Source organism: Carassius auratus, chromosome 7, assembly GCF_003368295.1.
Source record: "Carassius auratus strain Wakin chromosome 7, ASM336829v1, whole genome shotgun sequence".
Taxonomy (NCBI): Eukaryota; Metazoa; Chordata; class Actinopteri; order Cypriniformes; family Cyprinidae; genus Carassius; species Carassius auratus.
Genome location: NC_039249.1, coordinates 15,269,711 through 15,292,035, shown reverse-complemented (window position 1 = coordinate 15,292,035; position 22,325 = coordinate 15,269,711). Strand labels below are relative to the sequence as shown.

Sequence of the window (22,325 nt, the reverse complement as noted above, 5' to 3'; positions counted from 1 at the left end):
CAGCCAGATCAGTATGACACACGCAGTGATTATAAACATAATCCTTCTCTGATTCTTTCCCACTGTGTGTGTATATGTGTTTGAGCGGTATATACATGTCTGAACACATTTTTGCTTAATCGCATTGTCACACATAGTTTGTCTGACATTTTCTCTATTCGTGGTGTGTGAGTTTTTGTGCGGTTGACACTCTGACAGGCTTCCTCGCCCTTGACTGATGGCACGTATGGATTGGACTAATCCAGGAGCCCGTTTCCTCACACACACACACACACACACACACACACACCCTGTCTTCTGTTCCTAACCCACAGACAGCTTCGGTTGGGCTATCTCTGTTTGTAATGGCATCCCCTGCTCCATGATGACAATGGGGATTAACCACAAGGTTTTTTAAACATATTTCTTCTCTTTTCCTGCTTCTGACGAAAGAGAGCTTTTTTATCAGCTCTCCCAGGATCCACCATCATCCCTCTCTCCTCTCCTCCGCTGCCAATTACACAGCGGATCATTTACTTCAAGGGTATAAATGTTCCAACACAAGTATTAGCGAGCAGAGCTGAGTCGCTGACAGATGTACCAACTTTAATTCTCTACTTGTGTGTGTTTTTTTAACTTTAATTAATTTATGTATCATCCTTTCGTCCCTCCCGCTCCGTGGTGATAATCTGGGTTGCCATGGCGACAGCTGTCACTCCAGCATATGTTTCTGAGGTTCAGGTGGCTAATGTATTCAGGAAGAGGTAAACAGAGGACAACTGAGCTCCTGTGTATATTTAGATGTGGGTCTGTGACGGGACAGCGAGCGGTCTTATTGGCACATACTGGAGCATATAATCTCTTTGCTAACCTTTCTTATTTATAGTTAGTTAAATAATAGTACTTGTTTAAGTTTGTTTATCTTTTTACACAGTATTATACTTTGCAGCATGCAGTATGGCCAGTAAGATTTTGATAGATTAAGCATTTTGCTGATTTGTTGTTTGTTCAGTGTAAATTCAATTGCAATTATTTTGTAATGGTGATCTTTGAAAGGCAAGAAGTTTTGGAGACCGTAACATTGGCGTGTCAGTGCACTAGAGTCTTTTGCACATATAGTGAGTGTGTCGAAATGAGTGTAAGTATCTGCTAATGGGCTAACTCGCATTGTTTCCCTAGCATTATCATTAGCTTTGTATTATTCCTTCTGTCAGGAGGCGTGACATCTTTTCTGCTGTTGATCAAACAGTGCAGTGACTGCTGTGAGTGTGTTGCAGGAAGTCTTTCTCCTGTGCTAATTAATCGTGAACCTGGCCTGTCAGCTCCGAGAGGAAGCAGAAACTACTACTTCATGTCACGCCATACCTGTCCTGACATCTTTTCACCGCAGACTGTGATGATGATGCATTTTCATAGTTATTAACAATGTAAATCTGGCATTTTTTACATTTCAATTTATAACACTATATTTGATATTTTTTATTAAGTACATTACTTTTCCAAAAAATGAATAATTCCCTGTTTTGGAAATTTGTGGTTAATGCTATTTTTTTTTAAACCCAACTATGACTTCTGCTTCTGAAATCCCTGGAAACGTGAAATGGTTCCAAAGCTGATTTGAATCTTTCCTGCAGAAGCTGTTGTTTAGCTAGAGCCAGTATAGGTGAACCTCAAAGTGACAGTTCACGCAATAATGAAAACTCTAGCCTTTATATATCATCGGTCATTTCTCATGTTCCACAGAAGAAAGGCAGTCATTCCTTGTGGTCTGAAGTATCAGTGCTTTTCTTGGAGTATGGTATCATACCATGCTAAAGTAGAGATGCGCAGACATTAAAGTTCTGGCTGATTAACCAATAATTTTTAATAAAACCAATATAACTCTGAGAAATGTTTTGAAATCTACAAATTAATTTAGGTATCCTAATGGATATTCATTTTGAAGTTTAGATTATAATTTGCCGTCACTGTACAGTAGTGTAGTCTTCGTGCAGATTGTGTGTGTGTGTTTGAGTGGCAAGTCCTTTGCTCTCCACAGGACCATAATTTACTCCCACCCCTCTCAACCCAGATGAGTCCACCGCCTGAGCTGGTTTGACCACTGGTCATGTGGTGTTACGCGGGTCAGGAGGAGTAATTATTTCTAGCCGCTGAATACACACTGAAGATGAATAGTTTTTGAAGAGAGTGTAATGTGTGGCTGACCCATGCTGACACATGGTTCATCCCGACTCTACAGCCTTGATTTATCCCCTCACTGTGTGTGTGTGTGTGTGTGTGTGTGTGTTAACGAAAGGAGGGTGACTGCGCTCTTAGCTTCACTTCCATCTTCATCATGGAGCACAGGAGACGGTTGGAGGGAAAGGCTAAAGGGGATGCTTTTGCTCTCATCATCATATCCTCATCACTCTGCTGCCTCATATAGGCCATTTATTCTGGTCTCTGTAGAGGCTTGTAGCATTGTTTCCAGATAAAACAATGCAAGTTTATCTAAGGCCCTGCCCTGATTTTGACGTTTTAGTCAAAAAGCGATTTAAGTTATTCAGACACAAGACAATACTAAATACTGAAATATATAGCATTATGTGAGCCTTATGGTAGCACCAACTCGATGGTAATGATAGCTGCACAGTTGCTGGTCCCCATTGGATAGCATGGAAAAAAAGAAAGTCATTGGGGACCAGCAACTGTTTGGTTTCGCAGATTTTGCATTCAGGAAAAAGAAAGAAATATAGCTTTAAGAACAACTTGAGTTAAGTAAAGTGAGTTTAAGTAAATTGATTTTCACATTTTGAATATATGATGTGTTAAAAACATGCTCTCGAGTATGACCTCACATCCCATTTGTTGTGGTGTCCAATGACATTTTCATATGCTGAAAGTATGGAGTGAATGTACATGCCAGACATTCTCTCTTGGCTGATCATTTGAGATTAGTTAACCTGAGAAAATAGTTCAAAATGAAAACTAGCATTATCATATCTAAGCAGCAGTGTTAATGAAGAAATGGGCCTCTGCATCCATTCCTTCTTTTGATACTCCCACTATAGGGCCAGGGATCTATCACTAGATGGCAGCTGGACATCATGAATGTATCTGTTTTTTTTTTTGTTTTTTTTACCTCCCCCTCTTTGAGCAGATGTTAAAGTGTAGTGTTTTATAGGGTGATGGCTTCCCATGCCTCTGTGATGCTGTAAAGAGCCCAGGAGCATGACCCGCCCCGCTCCGCCCTGTTAACCCTTCTGATTGGCTCTAATTCTTAGTGGCACAGTACACTGGGCACATGACAGTAACAGTGTTCCAGTTCGCTGGTGAGCGAGCCTCCCCAAAACACACCCCACATGCTCTCTCCTGCACACACACACACACACACACACACACACGATCGTGTTAGTGTCACTTCTGTTTCACTGGTCTCATATGAACTTAAGTGCTTAGGCAGACTGTTCAATATGCCACCAGCAATTACATTTTCAAATGGGTGGGTTTGCAAACATCATCTGTGTTAATCTGTCTGTCACTGCCCGACTTCCTGCCGGAGGGAGGAAAGAGGATTAAGTTATTCAGTCCCTGGTAGAATATTCTCTTTGTTCACCCTGACTGAGGGAGAAGTAAATAAAGCAACAAGATTTTTCTCCCGACGAGTTAAAAAAGGCAGCTTCCTCCTGCCATGTCTTTTGGATTTGACTAATGCTGTTCAGACAAGTCGTCCTTCCAGAATCATCTAAACGCGAGGGGACATCATGGGTCTGGTGGTGGGAAGGAGCAGAGAGTGGCTTAGCTGTAGATTGAAAAATGTCGATTAAGTATTTTCCTTATTCGATTCAATTATGATTCACAATTTCTATTTCACTTACATTTTTCTACCAATGAAATTGTCTTTCAGCTAATACTGTAAATTTATTACTGTAAAATGATTCTAAATTGTTTCAATTAAATGAATATTATTTCGGAAAAAGTGTGTCAAAAAGAGAAATGAATGCTTCCATTCAGCAAGGACACTTAAGATTAATTAAAACTGACAGTTAAAGCATTTAGAATGTTACAAAATATTTCTGTTTCAAATAATTGCATTTATTGTACATTTATATATATATATATATATATATATATATATATATATATATATATATATATATATATATATATATATATATATATATATATATATTAACACAATTAAGAAAAATGATTCTTGAGCACAAAATCACTGACACTGAAGACTGGAGTAATGGCTGCTGAAAATTCCGTTTTGTATCACAGGAATAAATAGCTACATTTTTAAATATATGACATTTGAAAACAGTTGCAATAATATTTCATAATATTACTGTTTTTACTATAGTTTTGGTAAAATAAATGCAATCTCGCTGAGCATAAAAGACTTCATCTTAATGACACCAAGTTTAAATTCATTCATTCATTCATTCTACAAGAAATGCATTTTTGTTGCAATGTTGTTTGTGTTGATTATTATATTTATATGTTATTATCCCATTAAGAAGGTTGATATATTTTTCTTTCATCCTATAACCCCTTGTGAGTCTTTTTGAATGATTCATTTAAAGACTCTCTGATTATGACTTAAACTGTCCTGCAGATTAACCGGACTATCAGTTTTGCCCAGCCCTATAATTAATGAATCAGTTTACGAACACATATTTCATGGCTCTGTTTGTTCTGTTGAAAACCGAAGCGATACCCACGTCTTTATTCACAGTGCCAGGGAACAGCTGACAGCAGTGGTAAAATGATCTGATTTACTGTTTGAACTACTGAGAACGAAGTAATCAGTGTGTCACGCTGGGATTTTCAGCTGTGAGTCTGTGGCACAGTCCCTCACACAGAAACACATTCTTTAGCTCAGGTTGACAGGAACGCTTTTAAAACATCATACACCAGTGGGCCTAAATGTTATTGAGTTGTTTATTGTAGGAAGATCCCAGCTCCTGTTCTTTTCAGCTTGAAACGCTCCGAGCAGGGCGAGCATGCTCCATCACTCAGCTGGGCCAAACGAGCGTGACGCTCCCGCTAGCTGAAATTTAACGCCTCACCCGCTTATTGATCCTTCCTGCAGAGGAAAGAGAGAGAGGGGCAGCAGGTCTACGCCGGACACTGTCCTTGACTCCGAGCCCTGGAGGACGCCCCACTTCCACCGCCCTCCACAACAGCAGCCTCCTCCCAGGGGCTCACTGCACTTTAACGCAGGATATTGATTTTGTAGGAGGAATGCAAGGAGGGAGAGAGTGAAAGAGAAGAGCAGGAGGAGGAAGAGAAAGTGACAGAGAAACATAAGGCTTGAACAGGTGAACAGAGGAGAGGAGGGACACAGAACTGAGGGTTAATGGGTAACTAAAGGCCATGACTGCTCCTCAGAACAATGGACCGATTGAGTCAATCCACTCTTAAAAATATATGAATCATACTCTTATAGCCGCCCGATATAAAGATCCATCTGCAGTTTTATTTGTCTGCCATGTCATTCCTGTGATATTAAAACAATGCATAAAAAAAGAATAATAATTTATTACCATTTTACCTTATAGCACAGGTTAAAATGTACATTTAAAATAGTTTTTGATTAAAAATGTCTGCTAAAGGTGTAATTCAAAAACAAAGCAAACAATGTTTACATAATTTAAAAACACTCCAAAGCCAATTGGTTATTTTAAATACATTTGCATTATCTTTTTTTTTTGTAATAGTTCAAATAGCTAAAAGGAGCAATTTCAATAACAGATGTTTTTTTTTTTTTTGTATCAAAAAAGGTGAAACATCACTGGCAGTGGTAGACCCTTAAAAGGTTCTTCACAGTGATGCCACAGAAGAAAAAAAAAATTGGTTCCACAAAGAACCATTCAGTCAAAGGTTCTTTAAAAGAACCATCTCTTTCTTACCTTTTAAAATCTGAAGAACCTTCCTTTACCACAAACAACCTTTTATGAAACGGAAAGGTTCTTCAGATGTTAAAGGTTCTTTATGGAACCATTTAGACAAAAAAGCGCTCTTCTTTCTCTTTTATTTTTAAAAGTGTATATTGCAACATTCATGCCTATATATATATTTTATGCCACTTTTTTAAATCATGAATTTCGCGATATACCAGTGCCAGTGAATTGTAATCCTTTCTTTTGTAACATTACATAGGTCTTTACTGTCACTTTTGATCAGTTTAATGTGTCCTTGCTATATATTAATTTCTTTCAAAAAAGAAAAAAAAAAGTGATGTTTCGAATGGTAGGATACAGTATGTGCCATCATTTCACTTTGATCAGGACAAACTCTGTGAAAGACGTGTAGTTTAATCTGCAGGTTAATGCTAAACCGTCCTTTCATTAACATAATCTCAATATTAATGTTTGCTAGCTAACATAGTGACTAGAGTGGCATAGACTGACCCAGTGACTGTGTGTTTTTCTGCTTGTGTGAGTATAACTCCGTCAGTGCGTCTGACCTTTCACCTCTCTTGTCTCCTCTTTCTCCTGTCCTGGCAGCTTGTGACGTGATCGGTCACGGAAACATCTTTTTCTGCTTTTAGATGAGGACGAGTGTGAAATAGATGTCGACACACACACCCTGAAAAGCACTTAAGCCAAGGGCTGTGTGTTATGCGTCAGGCAGGCAGTGGAGCAACTCTCCTGTGTGCATTTCTAAATACTTTCAAATGATTGATTTGAGAACCTGGGCTTCAGTCGCAGGCTTACACCTGCTAAAGACCTTACCAGAGAGAGTGAATGAGAGTAACAGGAAAAGGCATGCGGAGAGTGTCGTGTGACATTAAAGCTTCTGATGTGTGTGTGTGTGTGTGTTAGGTGTGTGTTTTAAGCAGGTGTAATATGTGTGCTGTGTTTAAAGCTAATGGATGATCCGTGTCTTGGTTGACATATTAGTAGTTTTAAAGTCTGTGTGTCAGTTTCTGACCTAGCTGTACTTTTTGGACACAATTTCTGTAAAAGCAGCAGAAGTTGGCAAAGTAAAGTTAGATTAATTCAAAACAATCCCTTCTTTTATAGGCATTTTCAGTCATTTTATTTTTTCAGCATTTAACCAAGAACCCATTAAAAAAAAAAAAAAAAAAAAAAATCTTTGACTTCAGGACTATGCAAAGGGAAGTTCAAAAATGGTAACTTCGGTAGTTTCTAGATTTTGGGACTCATTCCTGAGGCACTCTAATGGGATTTGTCATGTTGTTCTGGAAAGTTTCCGTATCAGATCCAGAGCTTCAGCAGTCAACACGTGGTATTGATATGCAAAAATGGACTTTGTTGTGCATGTTATATGCATGTGTTTGGTGTGCATATAATATGCCATTTTCCCGTGCATTTGATACCAAAATTGTTGGTGTGCATATGATGCGCATTTTCGCATACATATAACCTACACATCGCATAGCATTTAATACGTATAAATAGCACAAGTTTTCATTTTTATTTGGCATACTATTTATACGCACTTTCATGAGATTGGGTTCATATATTCAGTACAGACCAAAAGTTTGGACACACCTTCGCATTCTAATAGTTTTCTTTATTTTCATGACTATGAAAATTGTAGATTCACACTGAAGGCATAAAAACTATGAATGAACACATGTGGAATTATGTATGGAATTATATACATAACAAAAAAAGTCTGAAACAACTGAAAACATGTCATATTCTAGGTTCTTCAAAGTAGCCACCTTTTGCTTTGATTACTGCTTTGCACACTCCTGGCATTCTCTTGATGAGTTTCAAGAGGTAGTCACCTGAAATGGTCTTCCAACAGTCTTGAAGGAGTTCCCCGAGAGATGCTTAGCACTTGTTGGCCATTTTGCCTTCTGTCTGCAGTCCAGCTCACCCCTAAACCATCTGGATTGGGTTCAGGTCCGGTGACTGTGGAGGCCAGGTCATCTGGCGCAGCATCCCATCACTCTCCTTCTAGGTCAAATAGCCTTTGATGCCTTCAGTGTGACTCTACAATTTTCATAGTCATGAAAATAAAGAAAACTCTTTGAATGAGAAGGTGTGTCCAAACTTTTGGTCTGTACTGTGTATAGACTCAGGACCAAGTGAACTTAGAGTTCCTCAGACGTTTCATTGAGCCTCACTCTGAATGGTCAGTAATGTAGTGTCTGTTTCCATAGGACCGTCCTGTTTGAGATGAGCTAACCGTGAGTTTGCCGCATGGATCATCTGGCTGTCACCTGAATCTCCTCTGCGGTGTTCACATCTTTTTAACATGATGGAAGATCTTTCCTGTTACTTAGAGATGCTGACACTCTGACTACACTTCCACTTTAGCACTGTCGTGAGTTTGTTTGAGCCGGGTCCACGGGCATGTGTCATGACACCTATGTGGTGTGTTTTCACAGGCAGGTTCGATGCAGTCACACACAAGCCTTCAGCATGAGGTAAACGGCTCTGTTTGCTCAGGTGTGTCCGTTTTCTCATTCCCTTCTCTTGAAGGAGGACATCCCCAGCTCTTCCTCCTGCTTCTGTCCGCCCGTACCGCTGTCACCCACAGAACACATTCCGCAACTCTCTGACAAATAGGAGATGTGGAGGAAGTGTGTTTGATGTGTGTGTGCGACGACATGTTTGCATTTGATGCTGTACAGGTGAGCTGTCCGACTGCTTGATTTAGCAGGAGAAAAAGAGCTCAGTCACTGGTGACACACAAGCTCCAACTGTGTACTCGCCAAACATGGGGCTCCATTACACACATGGACCTCAATAGGCTACCTCCAGACACACGTACACATAGTGAAACTCTCAGATGTGTTGGTAAACACTAACATGGTTAACTGTAAGAATTAGTTTTCTGCTCATCAGTCACTGAGATTTGTGCTTGCTCTGTTGATAGTCACTGGCTGCACAATTGAAGTATTTATTTTAGCAACATATTTTTATATTACCTTTAAAAAAAATTTTTTTTTTACATTAAATATTACATTTTCTTCAGTCTTCAACAATTTAATGCTTTTATTTACAACGATTTCCTTTTTATTTCATCCCTCTCCAGCAGTGTTAATTTTGACACGAAATTTTAATTTAGTTTTAGTCTTAGTCTTTTGACTATAATTCTTTTTAGTTTTAGTCAAGTTTTAGTCATCTGATTTGTTTTAATTTTAGTCTTATTTTAGTCGACTAAAATTGCTTGGTATTTTAGTCGACTAAAATTGCTTGGTATTTTAGTCGACTAAAATAAGACTAAAATCAATAACAGATTTACTAGACAATTTTTTACAGCTGGTATAGGAAACAAACTTAAACAAAATATATAAAACACAAATTCAACTTTATTTTAACACAACTGTGTCTTTATTTCGATTCAAAAGCTTTTATGCAGCAACAAACACTGTCATGATAATGTAAACAATAACTAGCTGCCAATTGACCATCAATAAAATAAAAATAACGATAGGTCCAGGACCTTAAAGCTTACAGCTGAGCTGAACAATAAGTGCATACATTTAAAGTAAATATTTAATAAGTTGGCAGCTAGGTGGATAAAAAAAGTAACAAGATTTTATAAGGTATTCATTTGTCTAGCAATATTGTATGTTTTAAATATACTATAATACTACAATATTGCTAGATTTGTATGTATAATGATAGGATGTGAACATTCATGTTTCACATGACTAATATAGAAATAGTTGTGATATTGTCAACAAGTAGAACATTATAAAATATACTAAACATTAGTATTAATCAAATGTATTTATCATGATATTACGTATTAGTATTGTGCTCGCATCTAATTTGAAGAAGGGACTATTTTACAGTACTTTTCAGTTCGTAATATTTAATGCTACAACATCTACGCACTGCACTATTCCAATTTTGCTTAGCTCAATAAACAAAAGAACATCATTGTAAAATTACATTTGAGAAAATGTCCGGGTGGCTCGTCTGTAAATGTCTTTTCAAATTGGTTGTGTTCTTGCCACGAATGAGCGCTCTGCGTGCTTTACACTTTGTTTTGTTTTGTTCGTCGTCAAACGTGAAGTGAGCTGTGGACATTTTGTCGCTCTTTTAGACAGTAGGGACTTTAAGCAACAGCTGCGAATGGAACGGCTACAGCGACCGGAAGTTTGCCGTCACACCGCTGTAGCCAAGAACGTAAAAGTCACTAAGCAACGGTAAAACAGAACAGCGCAACGCAGCATTAATTCATTTATTGAGATCCAAAAAAATATATAATTTAAAAAAGCAAGAGAAGGATTGCTTTTGGCGTTAAATGACAATCTTTTGTCAGAAGAGGAGTTTTTAATATTGTATGATGTAAATAAGTCTAAAAACATAACATTTATTTACCTAACCTCTCACGTTGTAGCGACTCCGGCAAATCAGCTGTTCTCCCGTAGTAGACCGTTAAATTAGAACGTCACAAAGTAGCAGTTAAATTCGCGCAGGCGCAATACAACGCCAGAATGGCGTTGCCGTTCCACCAGAGGCTGTTGCTTAAAGTCCCTATCACCTCTTCGAATGCCGACTTCCCGGGAGCTCATAAAAACTGAAAACCTTCGCTTCACGTCTCAATAAGTCAGGCTCTGATTGGTTCTCTTCTCTCATGCAGTCTGTTCTGTTTTGCCGGTTCTTTTGCTCATTCCTCTCATCTCTGCCGTCTGCTGATTTGATTTTCGTCACAGTCTATTTTCGTCTCGTCCTTTATTCGTTGACGATAATATCAATCAATTTAGTCATAGTTTTAGTCTCCATCAGTGCCTTCTATTTTAGTTTTCGTTTCGTTTTCGTCGGCAAAAATATATTCGTGACGAAAATAATGACGAAAATATTTAGTCAACGAAATTAACACTGCTCTCCAGTGGATTCTTCCAAGTTTTTTATTTATTTTTTTTAATAGCAAGAGCGTTACATTTTAGTGCTGTAAAAACTTAGCTAGTTTCCCATGAAAAAAAAAATAAAAATCATATTGTGTGTACGTTTATGTATGTGTGTGTTTATATATAATATGAGCCCAGTCTCATGGAAATGTGTACGCAATTTAAATAGTACGCCAAATAAAAAGGAAAACACGTGAAATTGATATGCAAAAACAGACGTTGGTGTACATATGATACGCATGTGTTTGGCGTGCATATAATACGTAGTTTACGTGTGTATATGATACGAAATGTGTTGCCATGCATATGATATGCAGGTTTCGTGTACATATAGTACGTGTCTACCCCAAAAACCTAAACCTACCCACCGCGTAGCATATACACGCCAAAGTCCATTTTTGCATATCAATTCCATGAGTTGTCATTTTTTTATTTGTATTTATACACAGTTTCATAAGATTGTGTTCAAATATGCACACAACATAGATTTCATACATCATATTTTAATATTTATTCATTTTTGCACTATTTATTTCTTTTTTATTATTTTCAACAATTTACTGTTTTAATTATTTTTTTCTTTTCCAAGGCTTTTTTTTTTGTCTCCTTCATATTTAGAATGATTATTTTCAGTGCTGTGAAAAATTTGTGTACCCCATGAAAATTGTGTGGGTTAACTTTTATTTTTGTATTTTTTATTTGTAAAAACATAAATTTGTATAATTACATTTGGTGTACTAGCATGGAGATTTAAAAGTAACTGTGTTGCCTCTTGAGGTTTATTTTGCACACAATAATGCAGAAACACATATTATGTTTGTACAACTTCCAGTGCTTGGAACCTTAAGTCAAAAAATACATATGAAAGAAACCCTTTTTTTCCTTTATTTGTTTCCGTGTGTATGTTGTGTGAGAGAGAAAAGGGCACTCGCTTAGGCTCATCTGTGGAGTTGAATGGGTCTGTCTCTTTTTTTCTTTGGAATTTGTGAGCAGCTTGATGTATTTGACATCTGCGTGACAGGCCACTGCTCCTCAAGACTAGCCCAGAAACTGTGCTGTCCAGACCATTTCTGTGTGTGTGTGTGTGTGTGTGCATGGGATTGTGTTTGTACATCAGAGCAGGCAAGCATTGCCACCGGCAAAAAAAAAAATACACACAAGCACACAAATCCACTGGCTTTTTGTAAAAAACCCATCACTTCTGCGTTGAGATAAATTTTGACACCAACAATGAGTGCGTGTCAAGTTGTCAGTTTATCTCCATCTCTTTTTTTCTACGCATCCACTTTGTCTCATTCTTGCCCTTTTTCTCAGCATTATTCTTCCCTTCTTTTCGTCTCTCTCAGGCCTTTAAGTCAAGACTGTCCATGAATAGTGTGTTATTTTGTTTTGTAGATTTCTGTTTGACAGTCTGCCTGTCCTTTTTATTGTTTTGGTTTAACGGAAAGAACCAGAAGAATCAAGTCCAGCCCAGGCCTGAACGAACCCTCCAGAGCATCTTTTTCTCAAGAGTCTCCTTGTATCGTTATTGCAAAACCTTGCAGTGACTTTAACGGTTATACAGCCCTATTTCCACTCACTAACACATCCGCACACTCTCGCACGTGCACCCGTGTCCTTTCTCAAATCAGGAAGTAACCTTTTTAATGCCTTTACTTTAATGTTATTAACAGGACATTTTATTTTACTCTAAAAGTCAAGACCCATTTGGGCGAAGTGTAGCCGCTCGGCACACTCACAAAAAGCCCTTCCCATGTGAAAACACTGCCATTATTAACATGGCTGAAATGTGAAACTCGGCCTCCGTAAATGTCAGGGAATATAGGGCATATATATGGCCCTCTTTCTCCGTTAACGTCTCTGCTGTGCGTCTGCGTTCTTAAGGGAACAGCGTGGCCATTCTGCTGCGCTGCTTGATGGGGGTATCGGGCGCAGAGGCCGGATCGGGGTCACTGATGTAACACCCCCCACCGTCCCACCTGAGCGGGGTTAGAGAAGGCAGTTTCTCCTGCACCTGCGGTGAAGAAATAGAGGACGTGTGTGTCAGAGAGGAGGAGTGGGTGCACTTGTGAAATTTATTTGGGTATCAGAGTTTTACGCCGGTTGCTGTTGGATTTACAGGTCAGAATGGAATGCAGCCCAATGAAACGCTCTTTGATGGGCAGAGCAGGTTGAGTTTTAACAGATGAGCGACGCATAGAAGGCCGTAGGTTATGTGGCTTTGAGAAGACCCTCTGCTGCCTTCTAAAGCCGTAAAAACTTGAGATGCCCATGAACTAGAGCACTATGGGATGGCAGCAGAGTCTGGGAAATGTGCTCTGACTGGGAAGAGATACTTATAAAAGTGTGTGAAATGTTCCTCTTTTGGAGCTTTTTTTTTTACTTTTGTAGATGTATGAATATAAAAATAAATATAACAAAGGCCAGTATGACTTTCTAATATGCTTCTTCGTGGAAATGCTGATGATGTCCTGAGAAAACATTGAATATGCAGTGATTTTAAAGACTAAAAAAAATCTAATTCTACATTTATTTGTGGTTTTGTTATCTTTACAGAGGCGGAGGCTTATACAGGAACTGGGAGAGCAGAGGATTCCCTATCTTTCTCCTGCAGACCCAGGATTTCAGGAACTGGTTAGAAATTCAAATATATCTCCACAATGCTTCATCATTTTTGATTGATCTGTGTGTACTCTACTGTTCAAAAGGTTAGGGTCAGTGTGTAAATATATGAATAGCAAGGTTCTATTAAATTGATTAAAAGTGACAGTAAAGACATTTATGGGGTTGCAAAAGGTTTCTGTTTCAAATAAACTGTGTTCTTTTGAACTTTATATTCATCGAAGAATCCTGAAAAAAAAATATTTTGGTTTCCACAAAAATATTAGGCAGCACAACTGTTTTCAACATCGATAGTAATAAAAAATGTTTCTTGAGCACCAAATCAGAATATTATATTCATTTCTAAAGGATCATGTGACAAAAGCTGTTATGACACATTAACATTTTGTTGTTACAGGATTAAGTTACAATTCAAAGTAATAAAATGGAATACGATTAGTTTAAATTAAATCATATTTTGCAATATTACTATTTTAAGTCAAAATCGTGCAGCATTGTTGCAGCAAGAGCTTAAGATACTTATTTCAAAAGAAAATCTTTCACTCCGTTTGTATATAATATGAAGATTTCCATGGGTTTCCACAGTCACAGAAATGGCAAAATCATAATTGGTGTTTTTCAGGCTTGGAAAAATCTGAAAGGTAATAAATTTTGGTGCCACTGGCAGAACTACAAAAACCTATGGCTGTTTTAAACAAGTTTCACACACAAATGATTCATTAGCAAGTTAATCTGAAGTTTAACATTAGAATTATTATTAACATTATCCTGTAGCGCCAAATGAATGGAAAAAAAGTAATTTATTAAGATCTTTACGGGAATCCCCATACTTTCTGGCCAAGACTGCTCACATAGTCTTTTTTGTTTTGTTTTTACTAATTTCATTGTTCTGTTTCCTTGGGACAATGTTTAACCTGTGCACAATCTTTGTGTAATCTGACAGTGGGACTCCAGTTATGCAGGGCTGGCTTTACGACAGTCTAGTGCCCTGCCAGATGGTCTCCATGAGAGGGTGCAGTCTGCTTTGAGAACTCTTCAGCGGCGTGGATGTCTCCTCCGAGATCTTGTTCGAGTCCGAGACCGGGACGTCTTCACAGCTGTTTCCCGTGCTCTCGTGGGTCAGCCGGGCTACACATACCGTTATCTGGACACCCGTCTGTTCACCATCCCCTGGCACTGTGAGGGAGAAGAAGGCCAGAAAGATGAGAAAGGCAAACCTTGCTGTGACTCCGACCTGAGGGACGCTTGCAAAGCATTGTGGGAGCTCAATCAGTTCTTTTGCTCAGATGTAAAGCAGCAGACAAACGCAAGAGGCGTCAAGCGTTCCCGCAGTGACACTGAGAACAGTGAAGACACACCAGGGGAGGGAATGAGTGAAGAGAGTGTCAAGGACAGGTTACTTGAGGAGAAGCAGGAGAAAGAGGAGGAGGTGGAGGAAGAGGAAGAAGACAGCGGTCAGGGCTGTTCTCATTCCTCACCTCCTTCATCTGCTCCGCCACCTGATGTGGCCGGCCTGGTGCAGTTTAACATTACCCTCATTAACTACATGGACCCAACAGCCATGACCCAGCTGAAGGAAGAGCCATATTATGGCATGGGCAAGATGGCGGTCGGTTGGCATCACGACGAGAACCTGGTTCCTCTATCACCAGTTGCTGTCTACAGCTACAGCTGCCCAGCAGAGCCAAAGAATGAAGGTGAGAGGTCAAAGGTCTTGGGTAGAGCATGTAACACTGTATCAGAGCCATGGCACCAAAGGGGTCTGTCACTGTCGTTCTGAGCCTCTTAGATTCAAAGACCCTACTTTGTCCAAGACTATATTTAAAACCCTACTCCTATCAAAGCTGATACAGTATGTTCCTCTAGTAATTCTGTTAACAAATAAACATAGACATATGATGGCAGTTTACTCTTTTATTTTAATGGGGTATTAGCATTTTTAGTTAAGATTATTATTATTATTATTATTATTATTAATTTTTTTTTAACCTACATTTATATCAAGCATAGCATTTTGGCATGTCACATCAGCTGACTCTCAGTTGATCAATGACTATGTAAAGGAATACAGAGCTACTCACCCTCCTACATCCCCAGCTCCTCCTTTCGTTCACAGTCAGGACTTCTGATATTCCTCATTGAGTCAGACTACTTTATCTTTAATTATATTGTCACATTAAGTACATCAATGATATCTGCTCCATTTGGTTCTGTTCTATTAACTCTAGGGGTGTTATTACTGCTCTCTCTGCTCTTATTCATGCCAGGCTGGATGGATGGGCAGGGAGTTTTTGTGAGCTAATTGTCAATCCTCTTTGACAATAGTGAATTAGTGATCCTGACAGAAATAATTTAAAGACTTATTGAGGCCTCTCTGGATGATTTGCTAAGGTCCCCTAGTGGACTCCAGCTCACTAGGGTACATTTATTTGTATTTATTATTAACATTATAGAATTATATTTTAGAATCGAAACTGATAATTAACTGAAAAATGCATATTCTGGCATTTACTCACCCACATGTCATTCCAAGCCTGTATGACTTTCTTTATTCTGTGGAACACAAAAGAAGAACAGTTTTTATCCATGCATTGAATGTCGGTGGTAAGGCAAAAATGCGTAATTTTTTATTTATTTTTGTTCTGCTTCAGTATGAAATGCATTATTCACATTTTCATTTTTGGGCTTACTCCCTTCCCACTCCTGTTTCATTCTCACTGAAGAGACAACAAATCCTTTCTTTTTCTAGCTTACCACTGAGAACCTAAAACATTTATTATGACACCAGCTAGTTCAAAACCCTCCTTCACTTGATAGCTTGAATGTGTTCATGCAGTCATTGTATGAACTTGTTCCATGAAGAAAGTGCCAGATCTTCCATATTTCACATGAATCTCACTGGAGACGTTTTTCTGGACATCAGTCTCTCTTCACGTCAGGCTAACAGCTTCGCTTTGCAGCTGTGTGCGTGTGTGTGTGTGTGTGTGTCGGTTCGACAGAACAGAGCGTGGTGTGCTAACCAGAACCACCTGCTTTGCGAGCTGTTTCGCCAATCTCTTACTGACCGATTTGACCTTTGACCTCCCCAGGGCCCGCTTCAAACAGCACATGAATGGTCTGTGTGTGTGTTTTTGTGTGTGAATGTGTCAGTTTTTGTGGAATTATTCCACAGCTGTTCTTTTGGAGGTAAAATTGACCCCTCGGTTCCAGACTTCAGAGAGACTCCCCTGATGGAACGCTTTTGCATGCGTGCGCACCCGTGCAGAGCATTGCACAAAATGTTGCCTTCACTTTAGAGAAATCACTATGAAATGCTGCAGACCAGCTGAAACCAATTGTTGCTCAGAAGAATATCACTTTGTACATCATTTATTTGTTGCTGTGTGTGTGTGTATGTGTGTGCATGAATGGGTTTTATTTTTTATTTTCCCTTTGGATAACATCTGTGTGTTGTATAGATTCTTGTTTCACCTGAACAAGCTTTGAAGAAGAATATCTCACCGAAGCTTTTCATGATGCCTGTATCTTTTAACACATCTGTGATGGGTTTATAGAGTATGCTGGCCGTGCTGTGGCGTGTAGTCTCCAGCGAGGGGAGTCGCTCAGTGACAAATCTGTTCAGCTCTTCATCCAACACTGACTAGATCCAGCTCATTTCCTTTTCTAACAGGCAATGGTGTGTGCCACTGTGATTTTGAAGTGTTTTAGATGGAATCTTTTCCACCGCTGCTGTGCTAGCTGCGCATGGCCCTTTGAGAGCTGTGTCAGAAAGCAAAGGCTGAAATTAAGTTACAATTTATCCCTGCTGAGCGCTGAGAAAGCCTTGCTCAGGGCTCGGGCTTCCAAGAGCGCTTTTGTATTGATTTCACTGATAGGTGTCAGCCTGCCCTCTCTGATTTTGTTTACTAACTTTTTTTTTTGTATTATCAGTTACACTTTCTTTCTGTATTTCTCTTTCTGTATTTATCATAGTTTTTTAATAAAGACAGCTCATTGGTTGAAGTTGCACAACATTCTATTAATACGTACTGTATTAAGTATTAGTAATACATTTTATCCAAAGCGACTCACAGTGCACTTATTGTGGTTCTTGAAACGGCAACTTCGGGAAATGGCATTAAACTGCTGCATTGTATCCAGAACTGACTGAAGAAGTTGTTAATGCAGTGTGGTCTAAAACTCCTTGTAATTTTGTCCTTGAAATGTTCTCTGATTGACTAATTTGCTGCTAAACTCATCATATGAAAGTCTTGCATGTATAATTCATAATATTTCGCGTCCGTGGTATGAAAATGATCTCCACAGGACGCTTCCAAAGTGAACGAGTCTTCAGAGTGTTGTGAGCGAGAGTGCGAGACTTGTTGCCAGATCCAACTATTATAAGTATTATTATGTATTAAATATTATACAAATATTTTTTTTACTTGTTTTTCCACTAAATTTAACACTTAAAAAAATTTATAAAGTAGGAAGTTGCGGTTTAGGGTCAGCGATAACTTAATCTTATCTAATGTACAAAATATTTGAAATAATTTCCGTTTATTTTATTTATTTATAGGTTTTTGTTTATTATAATAGCAACATCTGGCAACATTGCATCCCCGGGATTAGTCTGCCAGTAATCCAAAAAGGCAGTGGCTATTTACACTAAGTGCAAATATCTATAGATTGTATTTATATTATGTTATAATAGCAGAATTTTCTGCTATTTATACTACTTACTGCAAATAGTGTCAATTATCTGCCCCTCAGTATTGTTTTACATTATAAAACAGTATTCAATAATAACTTATTGAGTCTAATTTAATGGATGCCACCTTCCTGGGACAATAAAGCCCTCCCTACACCTACCCTTAACTTTTTAATTATTTACTTAATTTTAACTTAATTTAAACTTTTCTAAAGTGATTTGAAATTTGAAAAAGGAGAAAAAAAAATTGCCAAAAGGCGGATTCGAACGATCACGTCAAAATTTGTATGACACGCTTTACCTTCTGCGCCACTGGAGCTGAGTGTCAGGTATTGTCTTTTGTAATGTTGACTATCCAAAAATAACGCGTGTGGTGGGCAATATGTATGTTTGCATGAATAATAAACAACTGATAAAATTATCCACCCCATAAATAGATTATTAACAAACTTTGATGCAATAAGTAGGGTATGATTTTAAATTGAGCATCACTCCAAAAGATTCTACATTCCTGTCTCTTTCCAAGTGTTAGAGTATATAATTAGTTGTATTTAAAGGGGTTATTATAGCACATTTCTATAATAAGGGGGTTATTATAGAAACCCTTGGACCTCACTAATTTTCAAAGCCTGGCTACGGCCATGATTGTGTACGATCACTGTTATTACTATAGTAAATAAATACATGTGCTGTAAGTTGTTGCAAGTTGTTGACACATTAAACTAAAGTCACCATAGAAATTAAACATTGAGCATTCAGTTGTCACTGGCTATGACAAATAAATAATTATCTCATTATTTGTTATAAAAAATATATAAATACATAAAAAACTGGTGCATCCCTGCTGTAAATGTTAAACTACAGTACATCTTTGCTTACAGGGGTGACTGAAAAGGATGGGGAGGGACAGAGTAAAGAAAAAGAAAAAGAAAAAGAAGCAGAGACAGAAGGTGAAGGAACAAGTAAAGAAGAACCGAAGAAAGAAGAAGGAGAAGGTTCAGGGAAGGAGGAAGTAAAGAAAGAGAAAGCATGTTGGCGTGTTGGACTGAAGGTGGCCTGGGACATCCACACACCAGGTCTGGCTTTGCCTCTACAGTCCGGAGACTGCTACTATATGACAGGTACACAATCACTTTCATCTGCATCCAGAAACAGTAGACTCAAGTACATGTGTAAAGCGGATTGTACCGTCTCGGTCATCTTGAAATGCATTAGACCAGGAATTATCTTTCCCAGAGGATATACACATCTACATCCTTTTATATACATATGTGTCTGTTTCCCTAGGATTTTGCTTCCACAGGTTCCTTTATCATGTGTATCAGAGAGGTTAAGAAAACCAAATGTTATTTTATGAAGCGTTGTGACCCCAGTCTGAGAGCAGGACTGAGAGAGAAAATCAGTAAATCAGACTTTTATTACTGATGGCTACAACAGATGCCCCTGTCTTCGACCCCACATACGCACAAACCCTCTCCTCTAAATAGCCCATAAACTGAGTCTGATGACCTTGATAAGGACACTATTTATTTCCCGATTTCTGTGTACAAGCATGACTAATGCCACCGCCCCCCACAATCATGCACACAATTGTATCATCTTCGCTTGCAAATTTTCCTCTGTTTGGAGGAGCTTTGCTGTAATCAGGCCTCTTTGTGGCTGGCTGCTCTAAACTGAATGTTATTTATACCTGCCTAGTGGCACTCTTATTCTTGTCAAGTGACTTTAATTAAGTGAAAATCAGCAGAAACATAATGGGTCATAATGCGTCTCCTGGGTGCAGGGCAATGGTGAAAGTGTGACTGGAAAACTGGCTTATGAACTGTTAATGAGACTTCTTCTGGCTGAATTAGTCAGATTTTATTTTATTTTCAATTTATTTTTCCTGAATTTGTAGAAAGCTACTTCTAAAGGCACATGAAGTCAAGATGGATGTGTGTTGAGGGTTTTCAGTAAGCATCCATTAAGAAGTGATAGAAAATATTTATATTGTTAGAAAATATATACAGGTGCATCTCAATAAATTAGAATGCCATGGAAAAGTAAATTTATTTCAACTCAAATTGTGAAACTCATGTATTAAATAAATTCAGTGCATAGAGACTGAAGTAGTTTAAGTCTTTGGTTCTTTTAATTGTGATGATTTTGACTCACATTTAACAAAAAGACACCAATTCACTATCTCAACAAATTAGAATATGATGACATGTCAATCAGCTAATCAACTAAAAAGACCTGCAAAGGTTTCCCGAGCCTTCAAAATGGTCTCTCAGTTTGGTTCACTAGGCTACACAGTAATGGGGAAGACTGCTGATCTGACAGTTGTCCAGAAGAGGGTAAGCAAAAAACATTCATTGCCAATAAAAGCTAGCTGTTCACAGAGTGATGTATCCAAGCATGTTAACAAAAAGTTGAGTGGAAGGAAAAAGTAAGATAAAAATCCAAAACCAACAGAGAACCGCAGCCTTATGAGGATTGTCAGACAAACTCGATTCAAGAATTTGAGTGAACTTCACAAGGAATGGACTGAGGCTGGGGTCAAGGCATGCAGATGTGTCAAGTAATTTGGTTACACTTGTCGTATTCCTCTTGTTAAGCCACTCCTGAACCACAGAGGCATCTTACTTGGGCTAAGGAGAAGAAGAACTGGACCGTTGCCTAGTGGTCCAATGTCCTCTTTTTAGATGATAGCAAGTTTTGTATTTCATTTGGAAACCAAGGTCCTAGAGTCTGGAGGAAGGGTGGAGAAGCTCATAGCCAAAGTTGATTTAAGTCCAGTGTTAAATTCCCACAGTCTGTGATGATTTGGGGTGCAATGTCATCTGCTGGTGTTGGTCCATTGTGTTTTTTGAAAACCAAAGTCACTGGACCAGTTTACCAAGATATTTTGGAGCACTTCATGTTTCCTTCTGCTGACCAGCTTCTTGAAGATGCTGATTTCATTTTCCAGCAGGATGTAGCACCTGCCCACACTGCCAAAAGCACCAAAGTTGGTTAAATGGCAATGGTGTTGGTGTGCCTGACTGGCCAGCAAACTCACCAGACCTGAACCCCAGAGAGAATATATGGGGTATTATCAAGAGAAAAATGAGAAGCAAGAGACCAAAACATGCTGATGAACTGAAGGTGACTGTCAAAGAAACCTGGGCTTTCATACCACCTCAGCAGTGCTACAAACCGATCACCTCAATCAATTCATCAACCAAAAAAAGATTTTGCAACACAACTGTTGCCAACATGAATTCTAATGATAAATCAGCATATTATAATGATTTCTTCAGGATCATGTGACAGTTTATACTGGAGTAATGGCTGATGGAAATTCAGCTTTGCAAAACTGAAATAAATTACAGTTTAAGGGATTTTTTTTTTTTTTTTTTATAAAATAAATGCAGCCTTGATGAGCATAAGTCTTCTTTAAAAAACATTCCAAATCTTAATGATCCCAAACTTTTGAAAAGTAGTGTATATGTGTGTGTGTATGTGTGTGTTTGTATGTTTATGTGTATAAGAATATATAGGAAAGGGAGAAACAAAGGAAAATGTGGTACAAAAACACTGTAAAGGATAGAACAAGCTGTAGTTTGCAAAAATGGAAAAGGATGCAAGTTAAAAAGAAGAGAAGGAAGGGAAACAAAAAGAAGGAAGGAAAAGAGAGAAGGAAATAAGGAAACAAGAAAATTAGGAAGGATAAGATTTGAGAAGATAAAAGTAGGAAGGAATGTAAAGGAACAAAAATAAAAGGAAGGAAATAAAAAAAGAAAGAAATTTTGAGTTTAAGGTAGGGGACGTTTTAGGAAGTAAAAATGATGGGAAAGGACTTTTAAAGAGAGAGAAGGAAGGTAAAGGAAGTATTAGGAATGAAAAAAGGGGAATGGTTAAAATGAAAAATGAAAAAAAAAATGGAAAAGAAGCTAAGTATAAAAGACAAAGGGAAGAAAAAGTGGAAATGGGAGAAGGAAGGAAAAAAGAAAAGCAAGCTAAGGAGAAAGAAAGGTGTACAGAAAATAAGTCATTTCACTCCCCATTCCTGCGATTCTCTAACACTGTCACATTTCTTCCCCTCCATCTGCTGATGCCTCACACTCCTGTGTGCAAATCTAATCAGTAGATTCTCAAAAATGGAATTTGGTGCTGGGTAGCGGAGAACAATTTGTTGGACCGACACCGGCCCCAGCTGTAATAAGATTTCCTGTGCTGAAT

The 22,325-nt window shown here is 38.4% G+C and overlaps 1 protein-coding gene across 1 annotated transcript in view; it reads left to right on the top strand.

Moving 5' to 3' along the window:
* The window catches only part of LOC113106049 (alpha-ketoglutarate-dependent dioxygenase FTO-like), a 129,984-nt gene that overhangs the window by 13,039 nt on the left and 94,620 nt on the right, over positions 1 to 22,325 (top strand). The window contains exons 2-4 of the mRNA XM_026267578.1: positions 13,367 to 13,444; positions 14,376 to 15,129; positions 19,004 to 19,243. Of these exons, the coding sequence (XP_026123363.1) occupies positions 13,367 to 13,444; positions 14,376 to 15,129; positions 19,004 to 19,243 (1,072 nt within the window). The remainder of the gene's footprint in view (positions 1 to 13,366; positions 13,445 to 14,375; positions 15,130 to 19,003; positions 19,244 to 22,325) is intronic.